The sequence below is a fragment of the Centrocercus urophasianus genome, unplaced genomic scaffold (assembly GCF_019232065.1).
Source record: "Centrocercus urophasianus isolate 14NV4802_14NV808 unplaced genomic scaffold, USGS_Curo_1.0 seq_9, whole genome shotgun sequence".
Taxonomy (NCBI): domain Eukaryota; kingdom Metazoa; phylum Chordata; class Aves; order Galliformes; family Phasianidae; genus Centrocercus; species Centrocercus urophasianus.
The window spans coordinates 24,898,744-24,921,851 of record NW_024885532.1 but is presented as its reverse complement, the minus strand read 5'-3'; the positions used below and the strand labels follow the sequence as shown (position 1 = coordinate 24,921,851).

At 41.2% G+C, this 23,108-nt stretch overlaps 2 protein-coding genes across 3 annotated transcripts in view; one reads left to right on the top strand and one right to left on the bottom strand.

Annotated features, from left to right (window-relative positions):
- Positions 1-355: 355 nt before the first annotated feature.
- VPS36 (vacuolar protein sorting 36 homolog) lies at positions 356-20,924 on the bottom strand. The gene is made up of 14 exons (XM_042839099.1): positions 20,743-20,924; positions 19,631-19,699; positions 15,958-16,028; positions 14,189-14,303; positions 12,929-13,018; positions 11,989-12,075; positions 8,511-8,543; positions 8,326-8,403; positions 7,811-7,945; positions 6,888-6,953; positions 5,957-6,021; positions 5,428-5,512; positions 2,608-2,684; positions 356-2,521 (listed from the first exon to the last, which is right to left on the bottom strand). Exons 1-14 carry the CDS (start codon positions 20,836-20,838, stop codon positions 2,428-2,430), a joined length of 1,161 nt encoding a protein of 386 aa, XP_042695033.1. The 5' UTR covers positions 20,839-20,924; the 3' UTR covers positions 356-2,427.
- Positions 20,925-21,141: 217 nt separating this feature from the next.
- Positions 21,142-23,108, top strand: part of CKAP2 (cytoskeleton associated protein 2) — a 10,471-nt gene continuing 8,504 nt past the window's right edge. Inside the window, exon 1 of one of the 2 annotated variants that reach the window (XM_042838954.1) lies at positions 21,142-21,218. In XM_042838954.1, coding sequence (XP_042694888.1) covers positions 21,158-21,218 — 61 coding nt within the window. In that variant the 5' untranslated portion in view covers positions 21,142-21,157. Of the gene's footprint in view, positions 21,219-22,751; positions 22,879-23,108 lie in introns of those variants that run through there. The other variant, XM_042838955.1, reaches the window with a different exon arrangement.

The following is a 23,108-nucleotide window of genomic DNA, read 5'->3' as shown; positions in this document are numbered from 1 at the left end:
CACATTCCATGCACCAAAGGCCTTTCAGAGGCAGCATGGTGTACCTGCGGCTCTGGCTCAGACTGCCTCCCTCATGAAGTTGGTGCTTCTGCAAGCACCTGCAGTTCTGTGGTTTGGCCTGTGACAGGTCACAAGCTACTCAGCAACAGAACCAGGATATTATAATTATATTATAATTGCATTTAACTCTGCCTTATATTTTTACATCAAACCTGTTTTGTGCCCCTTTGGGTACAAAACGAGGTGGCAAAAATACGTTGTATGAAAACCTACCCCACAGAACCACAAGATTTGATGCTTAAACATTTCAGTGCTCTCAAAAAACATTAAGGAAGAAATAAAGCTCACAGAATAGTCTACTTAAGAAAAATCTTTTAATTGTTACTAATTTCAGTGGTCATTTTCTTTTGTGTATTTCAACTCTAAACCAGCTATATACAATTTAGCTTCTAGATTTCTTCCCTACCAAAATAAAATATTTCAAGGAAAATACTGGGAAAGAAAATCTCAAGAAGATACCATCATTCTAAATACAACCTACTGTTATTACTCGATTAAGATAATTAAATGCTCTGGGTTGGAGTAATGGAGACTAGGAGTTTACTCTCGGCACTTCCTTTCTGATTTTGTGCTTTCTGACAGAGCATATCCCCCCTGTGGGAGAGGTTTGGGCCCATAAACTCCTGGTTTCTCTGGGGCAGGTGTGAGTACCAAGCAAGAGAAACAGCAGCTTTCTGCTTCTGTATTTCTCAATTTCCAGTCTTCCCTTAGACGCACACTGCCTGAGATACCCACACAGATCTCTTCTGTGTGTTGTGGGGAAAATGAAGAAAAGCAGCAGGCCATAAGGCTCCTGAAGAGATGATATTAGCTGGTTAACAGAATAAGAACAGGGTGGAACCATTTTCTTTCAGCTGTGTCAAATCCATTATTTTTAGCACCTTCATGAAACACAGAGGAAACCTGCTGTAAGGAAAGCACTGCACACAACTTTACTCGTGACAAAGAGGACACAGTTCTCTGGATCTAAATGAGCATCTGGCAAATCAAAAGCATTATTAGTATAAGGATGTCCACATTGAGCTCATTATTGGCAGGTTCTTAAACATGTCTAAGCTGTGGTAACACTGAAATAGTTCTGAAAATATTTTCAGGCTGTTAAAAAAAACCTCTCTCCTTTGCTTAATGCCAATTCCACTGCCCCAGTTATAACACAGTTGCATACTTATTGTCTTTGCCCATAACTTGAACGATTTTTTTTATCTACTGAAACCAGCCCATTCAGAAAGCTGACAATGTAAGTGATGTGGATCATAAACATCCACTTACTGCTATTACCACCACAACACATTTCCAAGTACCGTAACAACTCCACTGGAGTTACAAAAGCTGAGGCTATCAAATTGCATCCAGTCTGAAAACAGGGAGAGGAATACCAAACAAAAAGACACCTTGTGACTATCAGACATAGGTTGATAGCCTTCTTCTCCCCTTTGATATTGAAAGCACATTAATTTTGGTGTACGAGACATAAAGAAATGCACTGTCTCTCCAAAACAGGCAATGGGCTGATGAAGCTAACTGCTGATCTTTCATTAGAAGTACAAAATGAAAAACAAACAAACAAAAAGAAATGAGTCTGGTGGAGTGACAGGAGGCTATTGCACACTGTGCTGTATAAAGAGAGGACAGAGAACGTGCACCAAAGTGCAACACAATGAGACAGGAAGGGAGATGGCAAAGAAAGAGAAGGGAGGAAGTCCATACTAACAATGCTTCTATCTGAGATAGTAGCATAAGACATGACAAAATGACAAAATGAACAATCTGCTTTCTAGATTCACATAACACATGTTAATTTCTCCTGCAGCAGATTCTTTACGTCTCAAAGAAACCAAGAATATTCTTTAAAAACTTCATCACCTCAGGGAGACAGGGTTATTCTGCAAATTATTCTGCACTGTTTCAATCCTTACACACCAGAGTCTCTATTCTTATGCAACGGATGCATCTGTCTGCTTTGTCGCTCCAGACACAAATTAACTGAAATTGGAGTATGCAATAACCTGTGTTCTGGGTGCTGACTCTCATGGCAGGCTGTAAGGGTAGTCTCTCCATTTTCACTCATGTGCAATCTGCATCTCACTCCTCTTGAAATGAGAAGTTACAAAGCACATCAAATGGAACTTGAAATGTGAGATAGCCAGCTTAAGACAATTAACATGTTTCTGACCTGGTGATTCTTATTTCCTTTTGGTTCCACACAAGATGATTCAGCACTCGAAATACCTGAGAACTGTAAAGTGTTGCAATGTTCATCACTGTTAGAGTTGACACAAAGTAAAAAATGTCAATGTCTGTTGTTAAAAAGGTTCCGCTCTCTGCTCTCAAGTTCAACTGTTACATAGCAAATGCACACAAACTACATTAGCTTTGTGTTAAAAATAAATTTGGGTAGAATCTCAAGCCTTCCACCGAATCGTCTCTGCAAAGATGGCCCATCTTTTCAGCAAGAAGCAGCCTGGAGAAAGCAAAAGAGGATTTGTTGCATTACTTGAGGACAACTTGATAACAAAGGTGCTATTAAACACAATCATGATTCCTTACCTTTCTTTGGCTAAGAGAACAGACATTCCCACCAGCTTCGCAAACTCATCAGCTGTGAGAGAGCCCTTTTCAGATACCTATCAGAAAACAAGCACACTAATAAGCAAACTATGCCATTAAAATAGCAGCTTCTTTGTGAAGTAAAAAATCGGTAGCAAATCTCTTTGAGGAAAATAGTTTGCATTTAAAAAATTAAAAATGAGTTCATGGTACCCTTTCTTTCAGATTTTTTTTAAATACATGGAAGAAATTATTGGAAATATTCAAGTAGCTCACAGACAGAGGTGCATTGGCACAGTTACTATCATACAGCCTAACTAAGTGATTCTGCAAACAGGAAAGCTCGAGAGAGGAAATAAAAACACAGCAGGGCACGACAGGTCATTGATTGAGAAATTCAAGTAATCTCAGAGAGAGGCAGAGAATTTCAGCAGATTTATGATATTGCCACTGACTGTATGAAATCCACAGACCTTGGTATTCCACCCTACACTGTGGCCTGCTACTGGGATCACATTCACACAACAAAAGATTCAGTCTTGGGCTCAAAGCTTTGGTCCCATTGTCCCAGTGATGCTAGTTAATACATGCTAACGTGAAACATTCTCACATAGGCTGGCATGTGGACATTTGAAATACAATATTTCAAGTCCAGAGTTATTACTGCATTGAATTTCTCATATTAACATATGCTGTATTAGCCTACAAATTAAAAAATATTACATTTTTTCACTTGCTCTGATTCAAACAAACTTGCAAATCCAGATGCAGTTGCCATTTCCTGCTTCCTACATAACCAGGTGGAAAAGGGTTCATTCTGCATTATTCTCAGCAGTCTCTGAGCAGTAGTTTCCCTTTAGCAGAAACTCCAATTAAATGAGGCCTACCTTGAGAGTACATGACTAAATTTAGGTAATGGAAGTCAGTTATACAATCGAATATAGCACATGGGTAGTTATTTTTCCTTCCCAAATCACTGCTCTCATCGAGTGACTTCCCCTTTGACTTCCATGTCTTCCTGTCCTCAGCACTCATTCGAAACCACATCACTCTCCTGTTTGAAACCCTGACTTCCTTTCACTTTTTCTCAGAAGTTTCATGTTATTGTGTATTATACATTAAGCACGGGGTGCTTTTGGTCAGAGTTCTCATCTCTTCCCTTTCCCTTATGGGTTTGCCTTCCTCAATCAAAGCCTCTCCCTTACATTCTTCTATGAAATCAAAGCCTAGTTTAGAATCATAGAATCACAAGGTTGGAAACAACCTACAAGATCATCTAGTCCAACCGTCTCCTCATCACCATTGCTACCACAAGCACTAAACCACATCACGCAGCACGTCATCCAGACGCCTCTTGAACACCGCCAGGGACGGCGACTCCACCACCTCCCTGGGCAGCCATTCCATTGCCTGACCACTCTGAGACAAAAAGTTCTTCCTTATGTCTAATCTAAACCTCCTCTGATACAACTTGTGGCCATTACCCCTTGTCCTGCTCGTTGCCTGGGAGAAGAGGCCAAATCCCTCTTCACCACAGCCTCCCTTCAGGAAGTTGTAGAGTGCAATGAGGTCTCCCCTGAGCCTCCTCTTCTCCAGACTGAACAATCCCAGCTCCCTCAGCTGCTCCTCATAAGGTTTGTGCTCCAGACCCCTCACCAGTTTCATTGCCCTTCTCTGGACACGCTCCAGGGCCACAATGTCTTTCTTGTAGTGAGGGGCCCAAAACTGAACACAGTACTCAAGGTGCGGCCTCACCAGTGCTGAGTACAGGGGGATGCTCACCTCCCTGCTCCTGCTGGCCACACCATTTCTAACGTAGGCCAGGATGCCGTTGGCCCTCTTGGCCACATGGGCACACTGTCGGCTCATGTTCAGCTGAGCATCAACCAACACCCCCAGGTCCTTCTCTTCTTCACACTCATCCAACCACTCATCCCCAAGCCTGCGGCCCTGCATGGGGTTGTTGTGGCCAAAGTGCAGGACCCGGCACTTGGCCTTGTTGAACCTCATCGCATTCACCTCAGCCCAGCGGTGCAACCTGTCTAAATCCCTCTGAAGGGCCTCCCTACCTTCAGGCAGATCAACACCACCTCCCAGCTTGGTGTCATCTGCAAACTCACTGAGGGTGCACTTGATCCCCTCATCTAGGTCATCAATAAAGATATTGAACAAGATGGGCCCCAGCACTGACCCCAGGGGACACCACTTGTAACGGGTCGCCAGCTGGACTTCACTCCATTCACCACTACCTGCTGGGCACGGCCCTCCAGCCAGTTCCTTACCCAAAGAAGGGCAGACCTGTCCAGGACACGGGCAGCCAGTTTCCCCAGAAGCCTGTGAGTTTAATTCTCTGTGTACCACTTTCCATGTATGCACTCTTCACAGCCAACTCAACTGTTATAAATACAAAGTGCTATTTTACCCAAATCAAACAACTGCCTGCCTCAACATTTAAGAACTATTTTCACCACCTTCAAGCACATTGTATACAAAGACTGAAGACCATTGTTATTAAATATATGTCATGAACTTCATCCTACAGTGCAAAGATTTGGAGGAAGGTTAAAGGTTAATGAATTTTGAAAAGAGATGGAAAAATGCTTTATTCCTTATGGAGAAAGCAACAACCAAGATTATTGCCTGCATTGTAATTTGAAGATGAAAAGTGCCATTTGAGTATTATTGTTAGAAGATTTTAGAAGTGGAATATTTTGTATTTTAAAGCCTCAAAAGGAAATCCTGTACTTCACATTTCTATACCTAATGTGTTTAAATTTCCCCAGCATAATCAGAACACCGAAGGAAGTGGAGTTCACTTACTGTCTCTAAAGCAGAAGCAACCATTTCCTCTTCATTGTGAGACTGGAGCTCAATCACCATCACACCGCTGTCAAATATTTGAAGCCTGAAATCAGAAGAGAGGGTCAAAGTAACCCAAAGCCCCAGGCACATCACCTATGGCCACCCTTCTGATACATCCACAATGACAACCACATTACAAAATGAAAACAGGAAAGACTGTGTAAAATGAACTTCAAGTTAAAAGCATCTTAGAAATAAAAAGAGATTGAAAAAGACAGAGCATACAGTTGGGCTTAGATAAGCCAATTTTCCCAATATGGGGAAAAAAAAAAGGTTGGAAGTGAGAAGAATATTGTCTTTCTAGCAGACAAAGTAAAGCATGGTTAAAATACATATTGAAGTGCAGAGTGGATGTCGGTGCACACAGCAGCACCTGGACAACTGTGTTCAAAAAAGAAAGTTCCACATGTAAAATACTGTCAGCCAAGCAGCACGCCTGACCTACGAGTGCCATGTTTTATAAATACATCTCCTGCACATCTCTTACCGTAGCGGCAATTTCAGTGGCTCCAGCATCTTACAAGCATTTACTAAATCTTCTGGTGAGAGCAACTAAAAAGTAGTAAAACACATTTATTGACAGCATGCCTTTCTAGTATCAGCATAGCACCAAAACAAACAATTGCTACAATGATAGATAGAATATGCACCAGGTTACTTAATTTTGTTCTTTTTTTTCCCTTTCATGTTGCCCCATCTATTCTACACTCCTTCCTGTCCCCTTACTGCTTTGGTTTTTTTTCTATAATACACATTTTTACCCTGTTTACTGAGAGAACATAAGCATTTTGGAAAAAAAATCCTCATTCTTTAGTATTCCCTGGTCTCAGGTTTGTTTTCTTTTTCCAGATAAAGGTGGATTTTCTCCTCTATATGGTACTATGAAAAGCAGCATACATTGTTATTAAGTATAGAGAATATATAAACACTGCATGAAAGGAGGAGAAAGAAAAAAGGTAAAAATCTCTGATTTTAATAAACAGTTGATCACTTCACATTGTTACATACAGTGAGCAATTGGTAGGGAATACTGTCACAGTTTTTCTCAGATTACCTTAGCAAGGATGTGCACTTTATGCAAACAAACAAACAAAAAAACCTAAGAAAACTAAGAAAAAATAAGAAAAAATGGAGGAATGGTTTTAAATTGAGACAGGAGAGGTTTAGGTTAGATATTAGGAGGAAGTTTTTCACGCAGAGGGTGGTGATGCACTGGAACAGGTTGCCCAAGGAGGCTGTGGATGCCCCATCCCTGGAGGCATTCAAGGCCAGGCTGGATGTGGCTCTGGGCAGCCTGGTCTGCTGGTTGGCGACCCTGCACATAGCAGGGGGTTGAAACTGGATGAGCACTGTGGTCCTTTTCAACCCAGGCCATTCTGTGATTCTATGATATGATTCTAGGAAAACCAACTTCTCACCTCCAATCCTCGTGCACGGTTTACCAGACAGTACACTTCTGTAAGTGACATGATTCCTCCTCTCTCCTGTGTAAGCACAAGACTGGTAAGAGAAATAGCATTAATCTAGTAAACACAGTATCTTAATTTGCATTTGACTGTTTGAACAGCTAAAGCAGAGAAGCTGATCGTGGCCTTTAATGAAAAAGCTACCCTGTCAACACCACCAATTTCTAGCACTAGAAGTAATTTGTTAGCAATCTTTGTCCTATCATTTTAAAATGTAAAAAATTGATACTATACCCAAAGATTGAGACCTAATTTTATTTTTAAGCCAAAGGATGAAGGAATTTTTATGTATTAAACTTATCAATCAATTTTCATTTTTCAGGCAGCATGTCTGATCACAACAGGTGGCACATTTCTTAAACAAAACATTCCATATACTTCTTAGGAGACATATAGCTGCAGAAGCTTCAAACATGAATATAGATTTCTGGCAAGAATCTAGAACTCTCTAAGAGCTTCAGATAAATTAAAATATGTTAAGTATGTGATACTTAAACAGTTTAATGAAATAATAGTTATATATTCAAAGCTTGTACTGTTTTTCTTTCTTAAAAAAAAAAAAAAAAGAAGTAATATTCTGTGGCAAGGAATGAATACAGAGCTCTCAAATAGCAGGAAGGCTGTTAATGTGATCCACCAAATACCACCCAAAGTTACTGAATTGGAAGCTGAGATTGCATTTCTCCAAAAAAAATATTCTTACACTTCACATTTACATTTTCTTTCTTGGAAAGACTCACGTAAGCAGTGAGTAAGAGGCTGTGCTGCTCCATTAGGAACTCTGCAAAGAGGCACAGCCATTAACACAGCCAGAACACGTTTTCATGAAAACTCAGCACCACAAAGAAAACACTGGTGCAAAATTGGTACGTTACCTCTAATGGTGTCTGCAGCATTCCAGCTAGCTGCTTTGCCAGCTGCATGTGGTAATGAGTACCAGATCCGTGTGTTTCCCTAGTAACTGGATTGGCTATGCCCATACTCAGCAGATATGATTTGAACCTAATAGTCTAAACAAATAAATTCATTAGAAGTCTATCAGCTACTGAACGACTCTCATTTTTAAAGGACTTTCATTTTATTACTAGAAGACAGTTTTGGTGAATTGATCCAAACAGTTTACTACCAATAAAGTCGATTACTAGCAAAGTGAAATCAAGAATAATACAGAACAGAAAACTGTCATCGTCCACCAACAAAGGCAGTAAAATCTATGCTTTTCAGAAAGAGCCAAAATAAAAGTTAACCAAACTCTTCAGTCTCTTTAACTAGATCTAAAACGAACAGAAAAGCCCACAAAGCATTCTTTACAGAACTCGTTTTGCTACAAGGACAGCTTTGGCTTTACACAGGAACATTCCTGTTGATTCTGAAAACAAAATTCATTTACCTCATCCTCCGTGATGTCACCTTGTTTTTCTTTAATCTTATTAGCAATTGACTTGGATAGCTCCACCATTTCCTTAGCCTATCAAGAAAAATCCACAGATAAATCAATTTGCAGGTCATCAGGGAAAACATGCTGAAAACAGAAAACAAGCATAAATCTACTCGCATACGTAACACGTGCCTTACCTTCTCCATTAGCTTACTAAGGTCCTCAAAAGCCTGAAAAGATATTAAAAACATTTCAGATCAGTACAACTACAGCATTCAGCTTCATAGACACACTGAGCTACCTCGGCAAACCTATCAAGCTGGTTGTAAAAGCTGCTATCCTTTATGTTAGTTATAGTTATAGTGTGACATATTATAGACAATTGATTGTTTTATGAAACTGTTTCATACAAGTCTACAAAGACAAACCATACAATCCATAAACAAGGAACAAAGGAGACTGAGACCCAAAAAAGTTTAAACAGACCAAGTCAATTATGCTCTCCTGAATGCTGGGCAAACATTTCTTGGTGGTGAGGGCAGGTTTTCTTCAACCAAGTGAGTTAAAGCTCACTCAAGAAGATCTATTGCTTCTGGACAGCAATAAGCCAGCTGTAATGCTACAGAAACATTCTTCCTGACAACACAATTTTACTTTATTGAGTGGGAGCTTCTAGGTTAGTAAGCAAGACTGTAGTTACTTTAAAATGAGCAATGAAGATAATATATAATTTGATATAATATGCTTAACCAAAGAGACAAAATCTCAAATTCTGTTTCAACATCTTTTCACGTATCTCACACAACAGAACAGTGATGCTCCCATAATTTAACACAAAACAGTTAAAGAAGAATGTAAATATCCATGAGACAAACGATCAGATTTATACAAACGAAGATTTAAAAAATAGATTAAGATCTTCTGAAAACTCTAGTTGTTGGACCTAAAAAGCACAGTACATGCTAAGGCAGGTAAATGCTTATTTGTACAGTTTTTTCTCCAGTCTGAGCAGCTTTATTGCTGCCACAAAATTTGTAATAAATTGGACCTACAACATAGGACCATGCTTATATCAAGTCTATTGAGCTTAGTAAACTGCTATGGTCTGAAGTACCATAATTCTGTATTTTCAGGCATAAATAAATAAGATCCACATATTTTGACCTCAAAGAAATAAAAAGTTAGTAAACATATTATATATTCAAAAGTAACAAATTTTTGCCAGGCTTAGCAACACACACTCAGCCTGTGGTGCATCTATCTAAATACATGACGACATGCCTGTGTAGTGAACCTTTTCAAACCACCTTTGTTGGCCAACTGGTTTGAGAAACATTCCAGAGCCTCCTCAGTTATTGCCTGCCTGAAAGCAGCACCCAGTAATTGCAGCCACAAAGAAAGATCATTCAGTTAGGGTATAGCAAATGACCACAGATACATCTTGCCTACAGTTTCCAGACATCAGTTCTATGCCATTTCCTATCTTCCAACTAATCCCCCTCTAGAAAGAATTTTAGCAGGACTTATGCAGGAAGACTGAATTGTTTCCATCTAAAATATTTATGCACCTGAGTTAGGAAGCTTATTGGCCTGAGACTCCATATACACAGATGAGAGAAATGTCTCCAAGAAGGGATGTGTTTTTTTTCCACCCAAATCCCTCCTAATGGTACCAGTGACTCCATAGAACCATAGAAGTTCAGCCTCTTAACACTTGGTACCTCAGCTAGGCATCCAGAATTAAGTGGAATACTTCTTCTTGGGGAAGGACAAGGGGGAATGGTTTTAAACTGAGACAGGGGAGGTTTAGGTTAGATATTAGGAGGAAGTTTTTCACTCAGAGGGTGGTGATGCACTGGAACAGGTTGCCCAAGGAGGCTGTGGATGCCCCATCCCTGCAGGCATTCAAGGCCAGGCTGGATGTGGCTCTGGGCAGCCTGGTCTGCTGGTTGGTGACCCTGCACATAGCAGGGGGTTGAAACTGGATGAGCACTGTGGTCCTTTTCAACCCAGGCCATTCTGTGATTCTTCTATGGTGATTCTATGATTCTTGCTTCCTTACTTGCCAAATTCAATGGTTTACAATAGAATTCTCAATCTTTGGTGTAATTTAAGTCTTTCTATTGTGCTCGCATGATATCAACAAAATTTTCTAATAAGGTTTTTCCTAACTTATTTCTCATCTCTAAAACCTGCATGAAAACACTGTTCATCAAAAGAACCCTTGCTTTAGCTAATAAACAGTATGCTGTGTGTAACTCCTCCTCTGCCTGACTCACTGAGGGCAGGCCTGGAAACAAAGGGGAATGTGCACACACCTAACAGGAACTTCCTCAGATAAACAAAAGGCTACAGAACTGGATTCTTATCAGCAGTGAACAGCAGATGCAGGAAGCCTTTTTCTGGAAGCCAGGGCACCATTTTTTAAATTAAGTCATCTATAACATTTAAAGCTGGAGGAAGGCAGGATTTCACAAGTCATGATTTTCCTACATTCATGCAACACTTACAGATGGATTTCTTCTGCTCTCTGAAAAAGCTACAAACGGAAAAAATAACCAGACAACACCTTTTGAACTACACACACACACCACAATGCCTTTTGAACTACACACAGAATTTCATTCACTACATTCCTCATAAAAGAAGAAAAAATTTTAGCAGTATCTGAAACAGCATGCTGCCTACAAGCTGCTATGTAACTCTACATAGCAGAATATGCAGCATGCTTTTTACTGGGGCACGCTGAGTCTTGTAACACTTTGCCATTCGAATCAATCTGTTGTAGGCAGCTTATGAGTATTCCCACATCAATCCCAGAGAGGCTGTGGATGCCCCGTCCCTGGAGGTGTTCAAGGCCAGGTTGGATGGGGCCCTGGGCAGCCTGGTCTGGTATTAAATGGGGAGGTTGGTGGCCCTGCATGTGGCAGGTTAGAGATTCATGATCCTTGAGGTCCCTGCAAACCTGGGCTGTTCTGTGATTCTGTGAATCTGTGTATCACTCTCTATTATGTGACAGAACCAGATCACTTCAAAGGATATTACTCCCAGTACATCTGAAAGATTTTCAGTGAAGGAACAAATTGATTCTGCTGTCCATCAGCACTGACATTTGAAAGTCAATTACTGCACTGCTTCTGGGAAAAAGGACAGCATCCATCCTGCCAACATAACCTGCACAGATACCTGTAACTTGCTGAAGCCTGGACAATTATGGCACTGTAATTATAAGTTGAACTCTAACATTTAAAAAATAAGCATCCATGTGATGAAAAGGTAAATGCACCACAATATACATATTACATTTTGAATTGAAACCAAAACTAGCTGTACAAAGAGGAAAAAAACACTTGTCACGTCCTCTTTCTGTAGAAGTCTCTGCATTCTGCTTCTGTTGATGAAAAGTCATTGAGCTCAGATTTGTGATGAATCTTACAAATACACAGCAGTAGTTCTGAAGTACAGCCTTCTTGAAAGGAACTGTTTACATGAAGTACCCTTGCAAATATTGAAAAGGCAGTTAAAAAGAATAAATAGTTGTAAAATACACGCTCTCAATCAATTCAGATGTCTCAACAAAAGCAATAAACGATCTCAGCTGCCCCTAAAAGAAAGTGTGAATGAACAAAAATAGCTCATACAGATGGCTGACCTTGAAACTTCAGTAGTATTTACCTCGGAAATGTTTTTGTCAGTCTCTTTTCTTTTTGCCTCTAGTTTCCTTTCGATCCCTACAATTCCTACAGCTCTCACTCTTCCTGCCTGGAAAAGAAAAGAAAACAAGGAGTCAAAATAGGAAATGCTAAGTTTTCTCATCCACCTCAGCATGAAAAAGCTTGTATCAGAACACAGAAAAAATTCCTCCAAATAGCCAATAACATACATACAATAATTCATGTATTACTTTACAGTACTTTCAAAATCAGTGTCACAAAATAAACAATGTGTATAAAGCAAGTATAAATCTGCTGTCACATAGGCAGATAATGGTTATTATATTGAAGCTATTAACATGAATATGCTTAATAGCTTGGTCTAGACTGAATGCTTTAGTTTATCCCAATTAAAGCCTCCTGAGCCCATGTGAACATTTACAATACAGAGCGATGCAAATAGGTGAGTGCTTCTAAACACAATTACTTCAAGAAATCTGTGTTCTGCATATTCATATGTACAATGTATTCACATACAGTTGCAATGTGCACACATTTATCAGAGTTTTTAAACCTAGAAGTAGGCAGACAGGTAAAAAGACAACCAAACTGACAAAGATATCCTCCAGAACAACTGCCCAATTAGAATATAAATATAAATCAGATCCATGTGGTTTTCAAACATATGAAATATACGTGTTACATTTCTGGTTTTTGTGGCCAGATAAGAGATCACCGAAAACCTTTTAGCTTTATCAAGTCTCTCATGCTGAATGTGCTATTACAGAACTGAGCTCACCATCAACCACTCAAGGCAAAGCACACTTAAGGAAGACAGGCCAGAGGCAGATGCAGTATATGGAAACAGCACTTGTGGAAACAAAATTACATGAAGGTTCTGAATTCAACCTAAACAGAGCAACATGAGATGCACACAAGAATGCCAGAAGCTCTGCTCCTACCTGTGGATCCTTGTTAACCTGAATGGTCTGTCCAGCAGGCATGTTCTCCCATCTCCTCTGTGTAATTTCTTCTGAGAATCGTCGAAAGAACTGCAAACATTTAAGAGTGACAATAGATGTTTCACAAAACATGCAGAGTAAATCTGGTTATTTTAGTTTCTTGGCCAACGAACCAAACGTCACTGTAAGAAGCAGCATGGTAACACCTACACATTCACAGAACAACATTCTTCTCCAACCTTCAAAAATACACATGGTAGAGAAGGAGCTACTACTCAAACTACCATGACTGCTTCTACTGTAAAATATTTTTTGAGATATTCAAAATGTTCCAAAACATGCTGAAGTTAATGATGGCAAGGTTTGCTCAAATGCCTGCTTTTAAAAGGAAGGAAAATTGATCAACACAATCACAAACAATCTGTTAATTGAACAGCATAAAGACAACCACGTAGACTTATTTGTTTAATGCTAATGCCAGAAAGTGGCATTAGTTGATTAGTTAACTTTAAGCAACTTTGCTCACAAAGAAATGAAAGTGAGTGTGATGAAACATATGCACGTTAGATACAGACAAAGAAGACACATAGATGCCTTATGAAGATATCTATAATTCAAGTTGAAAATCTGATTTTCTGCAGTGAAATGGCATGGCTTTCTTCTGTTTTTCAGAGCTAAAGTTTTCCATCTCTCCACATAAGGATTTTATACTGTGGCATTTCTTCACAGAGGACAATTCCTTTTTTTTTTTTTATCTTTTTAACATCTATTGCATTTTGAGATTAGCAGTTGGTAAAACAAAGAAGAGGAAAGAAAGAAAAAAAAAGATTTATAAAACACAATGAAACAAAGCTCTAAAGCAATGAGAGAATTGATTAGGAGTAAGCTGCTTGATTTCCATTCAGTGGAGAAGTACAAAGAAACAGCTTTGACTCTATTAACAGTAACAGATTGCAAGGTCATCATTTTGGAAAACAACATGTTCCATTTAGAAAATAATACAGGAAGAATAAGATGTTTCTAAATGTACCAGAAAGAGGACAAAGTCTCCTAGCACCTCCTGACATTTTTGGGACTCTGTTTAATCAAAGCACGGAACCCTGAATGCTCACAATGTTTGCTTTAAAAAAGGATGTACTGAAAAAGCTCCACCTCAAAAGTCAACACAGAAAGATCGTGGAAAATTATCACTATCACAGCAAGAGGAGAAAGGCATGTCCAAAGCTCTGATATACTGGGTTTGTGTGGTACAAAACTTACCTCGATTTGTCCATGCTCTTTGAAAGAAAGTTTTATGTAGGAGTATTTGCTGCTTTGGAATGGGCCAGGCTCTTTGTTTGGAGAAGCAGGATGAAGATGAGCAACTATTTTGGCACTAAGAAAAAGTTAAAGGAAAGAGAAAACACAGCTTTTTTCATTAACTAAAAAAAAAACACCAAACCAAAACCCAAACCCTCTTCCTACAATCAAAGTTATCTGTCTATTCAAAATCTGCACTAACTTTATCTCATGTAAGAACTAAAGTACATCAAATAATGCTTTACATTTGTGCAATAACATTTAAATGCTTTGCCACCATGTATATATCTGTTTTGTGTGCGTACTGCATAAAAGCTACTACAACCTCTCAATAACATCTCAAGTTTAAAACAAGTTTAACAACATCAAGTTTAAAACCATGGCATCTGCCATCATTTTTAAAAATTAAATGCTACAGATCTTAAGACTTCAAGCAAATTATTTCTGACAGTGTTAGTTAAGGTAAAAACTGCTTGTCGAGCAGTGCTTTTGCTTAGGCTTTTGACTTGCAATGATTACTGTCAAAACACACTAACTCTGTCATGAGAAAACAGAAAATCTCAATATTCTGTTTAATCTGTCTGCTTGCATGCTTCACTTGTGAACACTGTATGTGATCTTGTCCAAAATCAACATTGAAAGGTAATGTGTGTGGAAATAACATGACACCTACCACCAAAACAAACCTTGAGATAGCACGATTTTAGGAATATACTAAGCCACTATCACATTATGGGGGCAAGTCTGCCATTCCCATTTCATTTTACAAATAGTTATTTTTAATAGATCTTTATTTGCCTTCTTCAGCATAAGGGAACTGTCTGATCTCATCTGGGCACCCCCAGGATATTACCTTAGTCTTTTCATCTGACTGCATCTATTCATCTGGCTGCAAGCACATATCTCTATGCAATTTCTCCATTTAATCTTTTTTCTTGTCAAACTTCTTTGTACACACACCACACCAGATTTGTTACCTAACTGAGGGGAAACACCAGCTCTTACTATTCCTCACCAGCACTTCCAAGCTCAGATTCAATCATATGTTTGTGTAAAGATAACATGGGATTTGGCAGAGTCTCTGTTCCTAACCAGTTCTGTGACACAAATGACAAAAATTAGCTTTCAAATTTAGATTCAGCAACAGCACTGTGGTATTGATGACTAATCACTGAAAAATGGCAAGCTGGAACACATACTTTAGTGCTTATAGGATGATTTAACCATTTGCATCAAACACCACTTTGTCATGACTTGCTTATGCACTTGGTCTTAAGTGAGGAATGCTGAGCTCCGTGGCTGTCAACGTGGAAACATGGTTTACAAACTGATCCTACCATGGATAATTAAGTAGTCTTGGATTTGTCACATAACACACATGCAATTAATTATCAATGTGAGAAAACCAAAGTGTTTATCATAGGATCATAATAAAATCATGGAATAGCTCAGGTTGGGAAGGGCCTTAAAGCCCACCCAGTCCCAACCCCGTGCCATGGGCAGTGCCAGCCAGCAGCTCAGGCTGCCCATGGCCCCATCCAGCCTGGCCTTGAGTGCCTCCAGGGATGGGCACCCACAGCTTCTCTGGGCAGCTGTGCCAGTGTCTCAGTGCTCTCTCAGTGAAAATTTTCCTCCCAACATCTAAGCTAAATCTCCCCTCTTTTAACTTGAAGTCATTCTCCCTTGTCCTATCACTATCTACCTGTGTAAAAAGATTTTTATCACCTTACCTTTTTCCTATCCCAGCTGCTTGCTCTTCAATAAAGACGACTTGAGACAGAGGTATAGCAATGCAGCATTCCTGGAATTATCAATGGAAACACAAAAGAAATTAAAGCCACATCCTGACCATTCTCTTAAACCATTCTCTTTTCCCATTTCATAAACAGTAAAGATTTCTACAGGTGCTGTCAGAGGCACTTCAGATGAAGTACAGCATTAACAATAGAAACTATCTATGAAAGGGAAATAAAAATACAAAAATACAGATTTGAAGCTGAGTTCCAGATAACCAAAACAAATCTAAGTGTAAGGCACTTCAGGCTAGATTTATAAAACCTCAACTGAACAAAGCTTTAGGATATAAGTACAAGACACAAACACTACAATTTCCACACCGCTGCAGCTTATCCCTGTAAGTGCATAATGCTAATAGGTCCTTCAGATGTTTGGATGGATGTAACTTGGGGAGCCAAAGCACTACACAAAACCACCAGGCTTCTCAGCGCTGAATGTCTAAAAGCTGGATTACTTTTTGAGTGGTTATACACCAATTAGGAATGCCTCCATCTATTCATCCTCACACAGGTTTAATGTCAACACGCATTTGTTGAACTGTGCTTTAGATAAATCAAAGCAGAGCAAGAAACAAGACTGTACCTATCTGTGGGAAACGAATCCAAACTCTTTATTTAAGTATTTGAGACAGAAGTTGCTGAAGGGAACAATTCAAAGCATCCAATTATGTGACTGGTCTTGTTTTGGTGAATATCCTTTGCTGAACATCCTCTTCAGGATGAGATCAATGGTCAGTCAGAATGCAGGAAACCTTACAGACCCTCTTTGAAGCTTTCTCTCCCATCAGCCACAAAGGTGTTCCTAACACCAGCTTATAATGAATACTGTTGGGAGGTCCTCTCAATCCCTGCTACCTAAACTGTTCTTTGCATGGAATGATTAAATACACATTAAATTGGAGCTTATAAGTATATGTGGAGGAACTTCTACTAATGAATAAATCTATCAAGGGGAAAAAAAAAAAACAGATGGCTTTTACTTCCTGTTTTAGACTATTTCGATTCTTCTCTGGCTCCAGATTTTACCACCAATGTACAGAACAATTATGTTTGTAAAATGCCCACATAAATATAGGGAAAAAAAAAAAAAGATTCCATTAAAACCCAAAGATTTTGAAAGCAACAAAAGAGCCAAATTTCATATAACAACACATAATACCTAGATTTTTTTAAACAATATATTAATTTAGTTCATAGCTAGAAAGCTATGAGTTTAATCTAAGTACAAGGACTTCACTCCTTCCTGGAGAGAGAAGCAAGAGAAAATGATGCCAAAAGAGCAACAAATTAAAAGTTCTGTGGGGATATGAGGACAGCGTGTTCATTTGGATTTATTTTTCTGCTATTTAGTGTTGAAATCATGTATGATTTTGTGATCTGCAATGTTGTGCAAATCTAGCTATGTAACAAACTTAAAAGAATTACATCATCTTTTTCTTTGGAAATGGCTATTTTCTGTATTGTTTGACTGCAGGTGGTATCTAAGAACAGCAGCTATAAAACACAAGTGTTTTTGCAACAACTTTTGCTACTTCAGCCTAACAAGTAGCCTCCTTTATTACAAAAGTATGTTGGCGCAACAAAAGGGAACCTCCTGAAGTTTATTCTAGGTAAGGCAGCTAAGTTTCTGAAGTTTATGCATCATAGCTCCACGTGAATATAAAAGGCCATTGTGCTACCCACGCTTCACTCCTAAGAGCTTGAGAAAGAAACACTTTCATTTACCACAGTAACAAAGTTATGGATTTAAAAAAAGAAAGCAAAAACTTAGCTCTTTTGAGACACAAGTAACCTATACTAGATCAGACGTGGATAATTTCTGCTAATCTGCTGCCCTGTGTTTCTGCCTCCTCCCAGAACCTTTGCTAAGTTAAATTGTTTGAACTATTTTCTTATTCTCCAAGTTTCTTCTCTGCTTTTTAGCAAATTCTGTGATCTTTGGAGAGCACAAGGAGCCCTGCGATTGAGGTAGCATGGGGAGAAGAAACAAATGTCATCTTTTTGTTGAGGAGAAAAAGGGGATCTGAACAGTTGTTAGACTTGCTGAAGCTGTCATACAGTGTTACTCCAGGCAAACTGAAAGCCTGAGAAGATAAGAAGCAATGCATATTGCCTTACGTGCCTGCCTGACACAAAGACATGCTGATGAAGAAGTCAGGGGGGTGAATTACAGTGACAGTTCAACACAGGTAAATTATCTCACATTTGCTGTGGAAAATAATAATAATAATAATAATAATAATAATAATAATAATAATAATAATTACAGAATGGCTTGTGATTTAGACAATCAGCTCCTGACTTAATAGCAACCCCAGCTGGGACAGGCTCTCTGAACAAAGCAGGGGGGTTGGAACTTGATGATTGAGGTCCCCTCCAACCCAGGCCATTCTATGAATCTATGATATACATATATAAGTTGCTTTGCCAAATTCAGATCATCCTTGGCAACCTTACATGTCATGAAGCTCAGAATAGCTCACCACTGTGGAGCAAGAACGTGATGATTGGTGGGGAATAGTCACTAAGTATGAGAGGTGCTTCAGTTACCCTTGCTAAAAGCCAGTCCAGTGGAATAAAACTTACTTTTGAAGAGCTGTTATGTGCACATGGCTTCTGAGGCTAAATTTTCTAAAATATTGTGTCCAAAACAAAGAGAATTCAACCTGGTTCTGAGAAAGACATCTTCAATTACATCTCTAAAATGGTGCACATTATAACAGTCTATGTTTAGAGCTAATTAAATATCTGTAATCTTTCTCACCCATTCACAGCCACATCTCAGGCCACCGGGGACCTGATGTAAAGCATTCAGCAGCAGCATCACACTGTTGTTTCAACAGCACTGCTTAAGCTCTGAACTGATTCTCCTAAGTAGTACAAATGGTCTGGCTTACTGGCTCAGCACAGCAGTAGTCAGCTGGAAGGATAAGGCGTGTACAACATAATACTGCCACCAAACACCAACTATTATCATGGCCTGGTATTATGTGCTGGAACCAGAAGATGGGGATGGTTGGACTTCGAAACACAATGGGGAAGAAAAGGTCTTGCTAAATGAGCACGGAAGAGGCATTCAGATTACAGTTAGAGTGACATTTTCACCTTCATTCTCAAAACCAAGTGTCCAATACATGATGCCAGACTTCCTTCTCCATTTGTGTGCCACAGAAAAGGAAAAACTATACAATTCCTTTCTGCGCCTCCTCATCTCTGATCATTTTATTAAAGCAGAATTGGGTAAAAGAATATTCCTTGTATATCATCTTCTTGGAACGTAATTTCTGTGAAACAAAATGTGGGCTACATCTGTAAGACAAAACATACACAAAGAAAGCTGTGGTGGTGAGGCACTGCAACAGATCACCTAGAGATGTGGTGGATGCCCCGACTCTGGAGACTTGCAAAGCAGGGCTGTACCAGGTCTGGGCAACGTGATTGAGCTGCGGATGCCCCTGTTCACTGCAGATGAGTTGGACTAGATAACCTTTAAAATGTTCCTTCTACCTCTAAGGATTCCATGATTTCTTTTTCATCTGCAAACGCCAACTTACTTGATATGAAATTTACAACTGAGTGACATGCAAGAGGCAGATGTGGGACTTACATGATTCTTCTGATCCCTCCATATTAATCTGTGCGTGCTAAGCAGTAGTACTCCACTATCAAATTTCACCTAAGCAAGAAAAATAAAACAGATCAGCAACAAATTTAACCACTAAGTTGCATAAATAAATCATAAAATCATTAAGGTTAAAAAAGACTTCCAAGATCATCGAGTCAGTGTGTAAACTCATCACCACAACACTCAACTTGGTAACACTACACATCAGTACAATGTTGGAATAAGATACAAGCCAATATTTTGAGGGCACTCTTATTGCTTTTTTCTTCCCGAGAACAGAATCAATGAAGTTAATGGAAAAAGAAATGGGGAAAACCAGCATAAAAGGATTACATGGATATAGACAAACTTCCTTTTGAACTGCATAAACATACTCTCAGGAAATCCTGAGAGATCCTCCCTCCACATGCTGTGCAAGATACACAAACTGCTAAATGGATATTTATTTCTAAAAGGGCTATTGCCTTTTGTTTGCTGATAAAGAAAGTTGAAGTTCTATAAGAACACAAAGCAACCTAATGAGAACGTGCTACAGACAGAAGTCTTCAGGCCTATCAAATAGAAGCGTTCCTTCTGTCCATTTTATTGTTGAAGAAATATTTTATATATCGGTAAGCAAATAGGATTGGGAAAAATCTGTGTGAGCAAATTGCTTCCTACTTGTAAAGCTCGAAGGAAGCTTTTGTAGCTTCTTGCAAGGGTACGCAGCCATTCGGGTGGAGAAAAACAGGGAGACCGAGAGGCGCGGCAGTGGCACCGCTGCGCGGGGAGGAGGCGGAGTCACCGTCCCGGAGGTGTATGTGGCACTGAGGGACGCGGGCAGTGGGGATGGGCTGCCGGTTGGAGAAGAGCTTAGAGCTCTTTTCCAACCTTCACGATTCTGTAGTTCGCAGAGCCAAGCCCTGTCAGAGCTCGCAGCAACGGCTGCTGGGCGCTGCGGCTCCGCCTCACACTTCTCCTCAGCTACGTCCCCTCACGCTCACTCGCCTCCCCTCGTCCAGGTGCCCACAGCAGCATCCCGCGTTCCCCCAGTTCCCCGCCCGCGCACCGGCCGGCATTCCAGGCCTGGCCGCGCCGCCAGCCGCTCCCGTCACCTTCTCCTCCCCGTCGTAGAGACGCACGCCGCGCTGCTGGAGCACCAGCGTCTCTCCCAGCTCCAGCAGCCCGCTGGTCCAGGAGAACCGATCCATGGCGGTCCGGGAGGAACTCTCCCTTCCCCAGGAGACACCGGGCCGCAGCTGCCGCTCTCGTCCGGCAGGCACCGGGCGAGCACGGCCCTGCCCCAACCGCGCCAGCCACGGCGGTGCAGCGCCCTCCAGCGGCAGCCTGAAAAATGACCGCCATTTTCTCGCCGCGGCGCCCTCCAGCGACGGCCCCGGGAACGGCCGCCATTTTCTCGCCGCGGTGCGGGAAGCGCCATTGGCCCGTTCAATTCCGCGGCCGGCCAATCAGAGAGGCGGAGCGCGGCGGGGATTTCAAACGGCGCAGCCGCTCCCAGCCCGTCCTGCCATGGCGGCGCGGCTCCCTCCGCAGCTCCCCACCAGCCGCCGGTCCGAGCCGGAGTACCGAGGTAAGGCTGCTGCCGGGGGCCGAGCTGGGCCGGGTTTTCTGCTGCGCTGCGTGCCCTCAGCGTTGGGTGAGGGGGGAACTCAGGGAGAAGCGCAGGGGTTGCGCTGCCCGTCAGGAGTTCGTTGCGCTTTGTGCGTTTCTGTTTTTCTTTGTGTTGATTTTAGGGTGTTCAATTAAGTGCGTGATCCTAATAGAGGATTAACGTTCAGGGCTCAAAGGCAACATTCAAGCGATTTCTACTTCCTCAGCTTCAGTAAGGTAGCAGTGTCTGCATGTCGAGGGAGCAAGGTGGTGGGACTTCAGCCTAGAGAAAAGAGCTCGAGGTAATCTGAGAGAGGCCTGTCAGTATCTGAAGACTCTTTAGCAGGCCTCCTGTGACAGGGCAAGGAGAAATGGTTTCAAAGTAAAGGAGAGATTCGGGTTGGATATAAGGAAGAGGGTGTTGTGCATGTGTGTGTGATTACAATAAAGGGGGTTAGGCACAGGCACAGGTTGCCCAGAGAAGTGGTGGATGCCTGTCTGCAGAGACATTTGAAGCCGAGCTGGACCAGGCTCTGAGCAACCTAATCTAGCTGCAGATGTCCTTGTTTATTGCTGGGAACTTGTACTATATAACCTTGGAAGTGTCCCTTCCAACTCAAACATTTCTATGATTGTACAAGGTGGGGGATGAGCTGCTGGAGAGGAGCTCTGCGGAGAGGGATCTGGGTGTGCTGGTGGACGGCAGTTGGCCATGAGCCAGCAGTGTGCCCTTGTGGCCAAGAGGGCCAATGGCATCCTGGGGTGCATTAAAAAGAGCGTGTCCAGCAGGTCGAGGGAGGTGATCCTCCCCCTCTACTCTGCCCTGGTAAGGCCTCATCTGGAGTACTGTGTCCAGTTCTGGGCTCCCCAGTACAAAACAGTCAGGGATCTCTTGGAAAGAGTCCAGCGGAGGGTCACAAAGATGGTGAAGGGCCTGGAGCATCTCTCCTATGAAGAAAGGCTGAGTGAACTGGGTCTGTTCAGCCTTGAGAAAAGAAGACTGAGAGAGGACCTGATCCAGGTCTATAAATATGTAAGGTGTGGGGGGCAGAGTGGCGAGGCCGGACTCTTTTCAGCAGTGTGTGGAGACAGGACAAGGGGAAACAGCCGGAAACTGCAGCATAGGAAGTTCTGCACAAATGTGCACAAGAATTTCTTTACAGGGAGGTGACGGAGCACTGGAACAGGCTGCCCAGGGAGGTGGTGGAGTCTCCTTCCCTGGAGATGTTCAAGACCTGCCTGGACACCTACTTGTGTGACCTGGTGTAGGGAACCTGCTTTGGCAGGGGGGTTGGACTCGATGATCTCTGGAGGTCCCTTCCAGCCCCTACAGTTCTGTGATTCTGTGATGACTTGAGGCACAGTGGCAGCTTGTGAAATGCGAAGCGAGGATGATGGCTAAGACAAAATTTGAAAGATGAAAGAATAGGCATGAAGAGGTTCAGGAGAGGACTCATGCCTGCTTTGGAAAGGAGATGTTTGTTATTTCTGTGAGTTTCTTACACTGGTGAATGAATCTGTCTCTTTTGGAGAGAGGATTTCACAGCTTAAGACCTCAGAACCACGTTGTGTCCCATTTTTGGTCTGACATTTGTGCAGAATCCTAGATGACAACATAAGAGAAGCAAGTGATTTTACAGGTGGGTGATTGGTTGGTTTCACACTTGTTTTTTCTGTTAGTGGCTATCACAAGTGAAAAGTGGACTTGCTAAGCCAGCAACAGGTGTGTTAATGGCATCTACAGAGAAGCATTCAGAAAAGACGAAGCAGGGCCTAATATCTTCCCATTCTTCCCACTGGTTTGGTTTAGGCTTCTTTTAGCTTAGTAGTCAGATAGTAGTCAGATAGTAGTCAGATAGTAGTCAGATAG

Coding starts and splice junctions, on each gene's coding strand:
- VPS36 (XM_042839099.1), bottom strand. CDS start 20,838: ATGGATCGGTTCTCCTGGACCAGCGGGCTGCTGGAGCTGGGAGAGACG. Junction 8,404..8,510: donor TTAGTAAGCTAATGGAGAAG/GTAAGGCACGTG, acceptor TTTTCTTGATAG/GCTAAGGAAATGGTGGAGCT. Junction 7,946..8,325: donor GTGACATCACGGAGGATGAG/GTAAATGAATTT, acceptor TTATTTGTTTAG/ACTATTAGGTTCAAATCATA.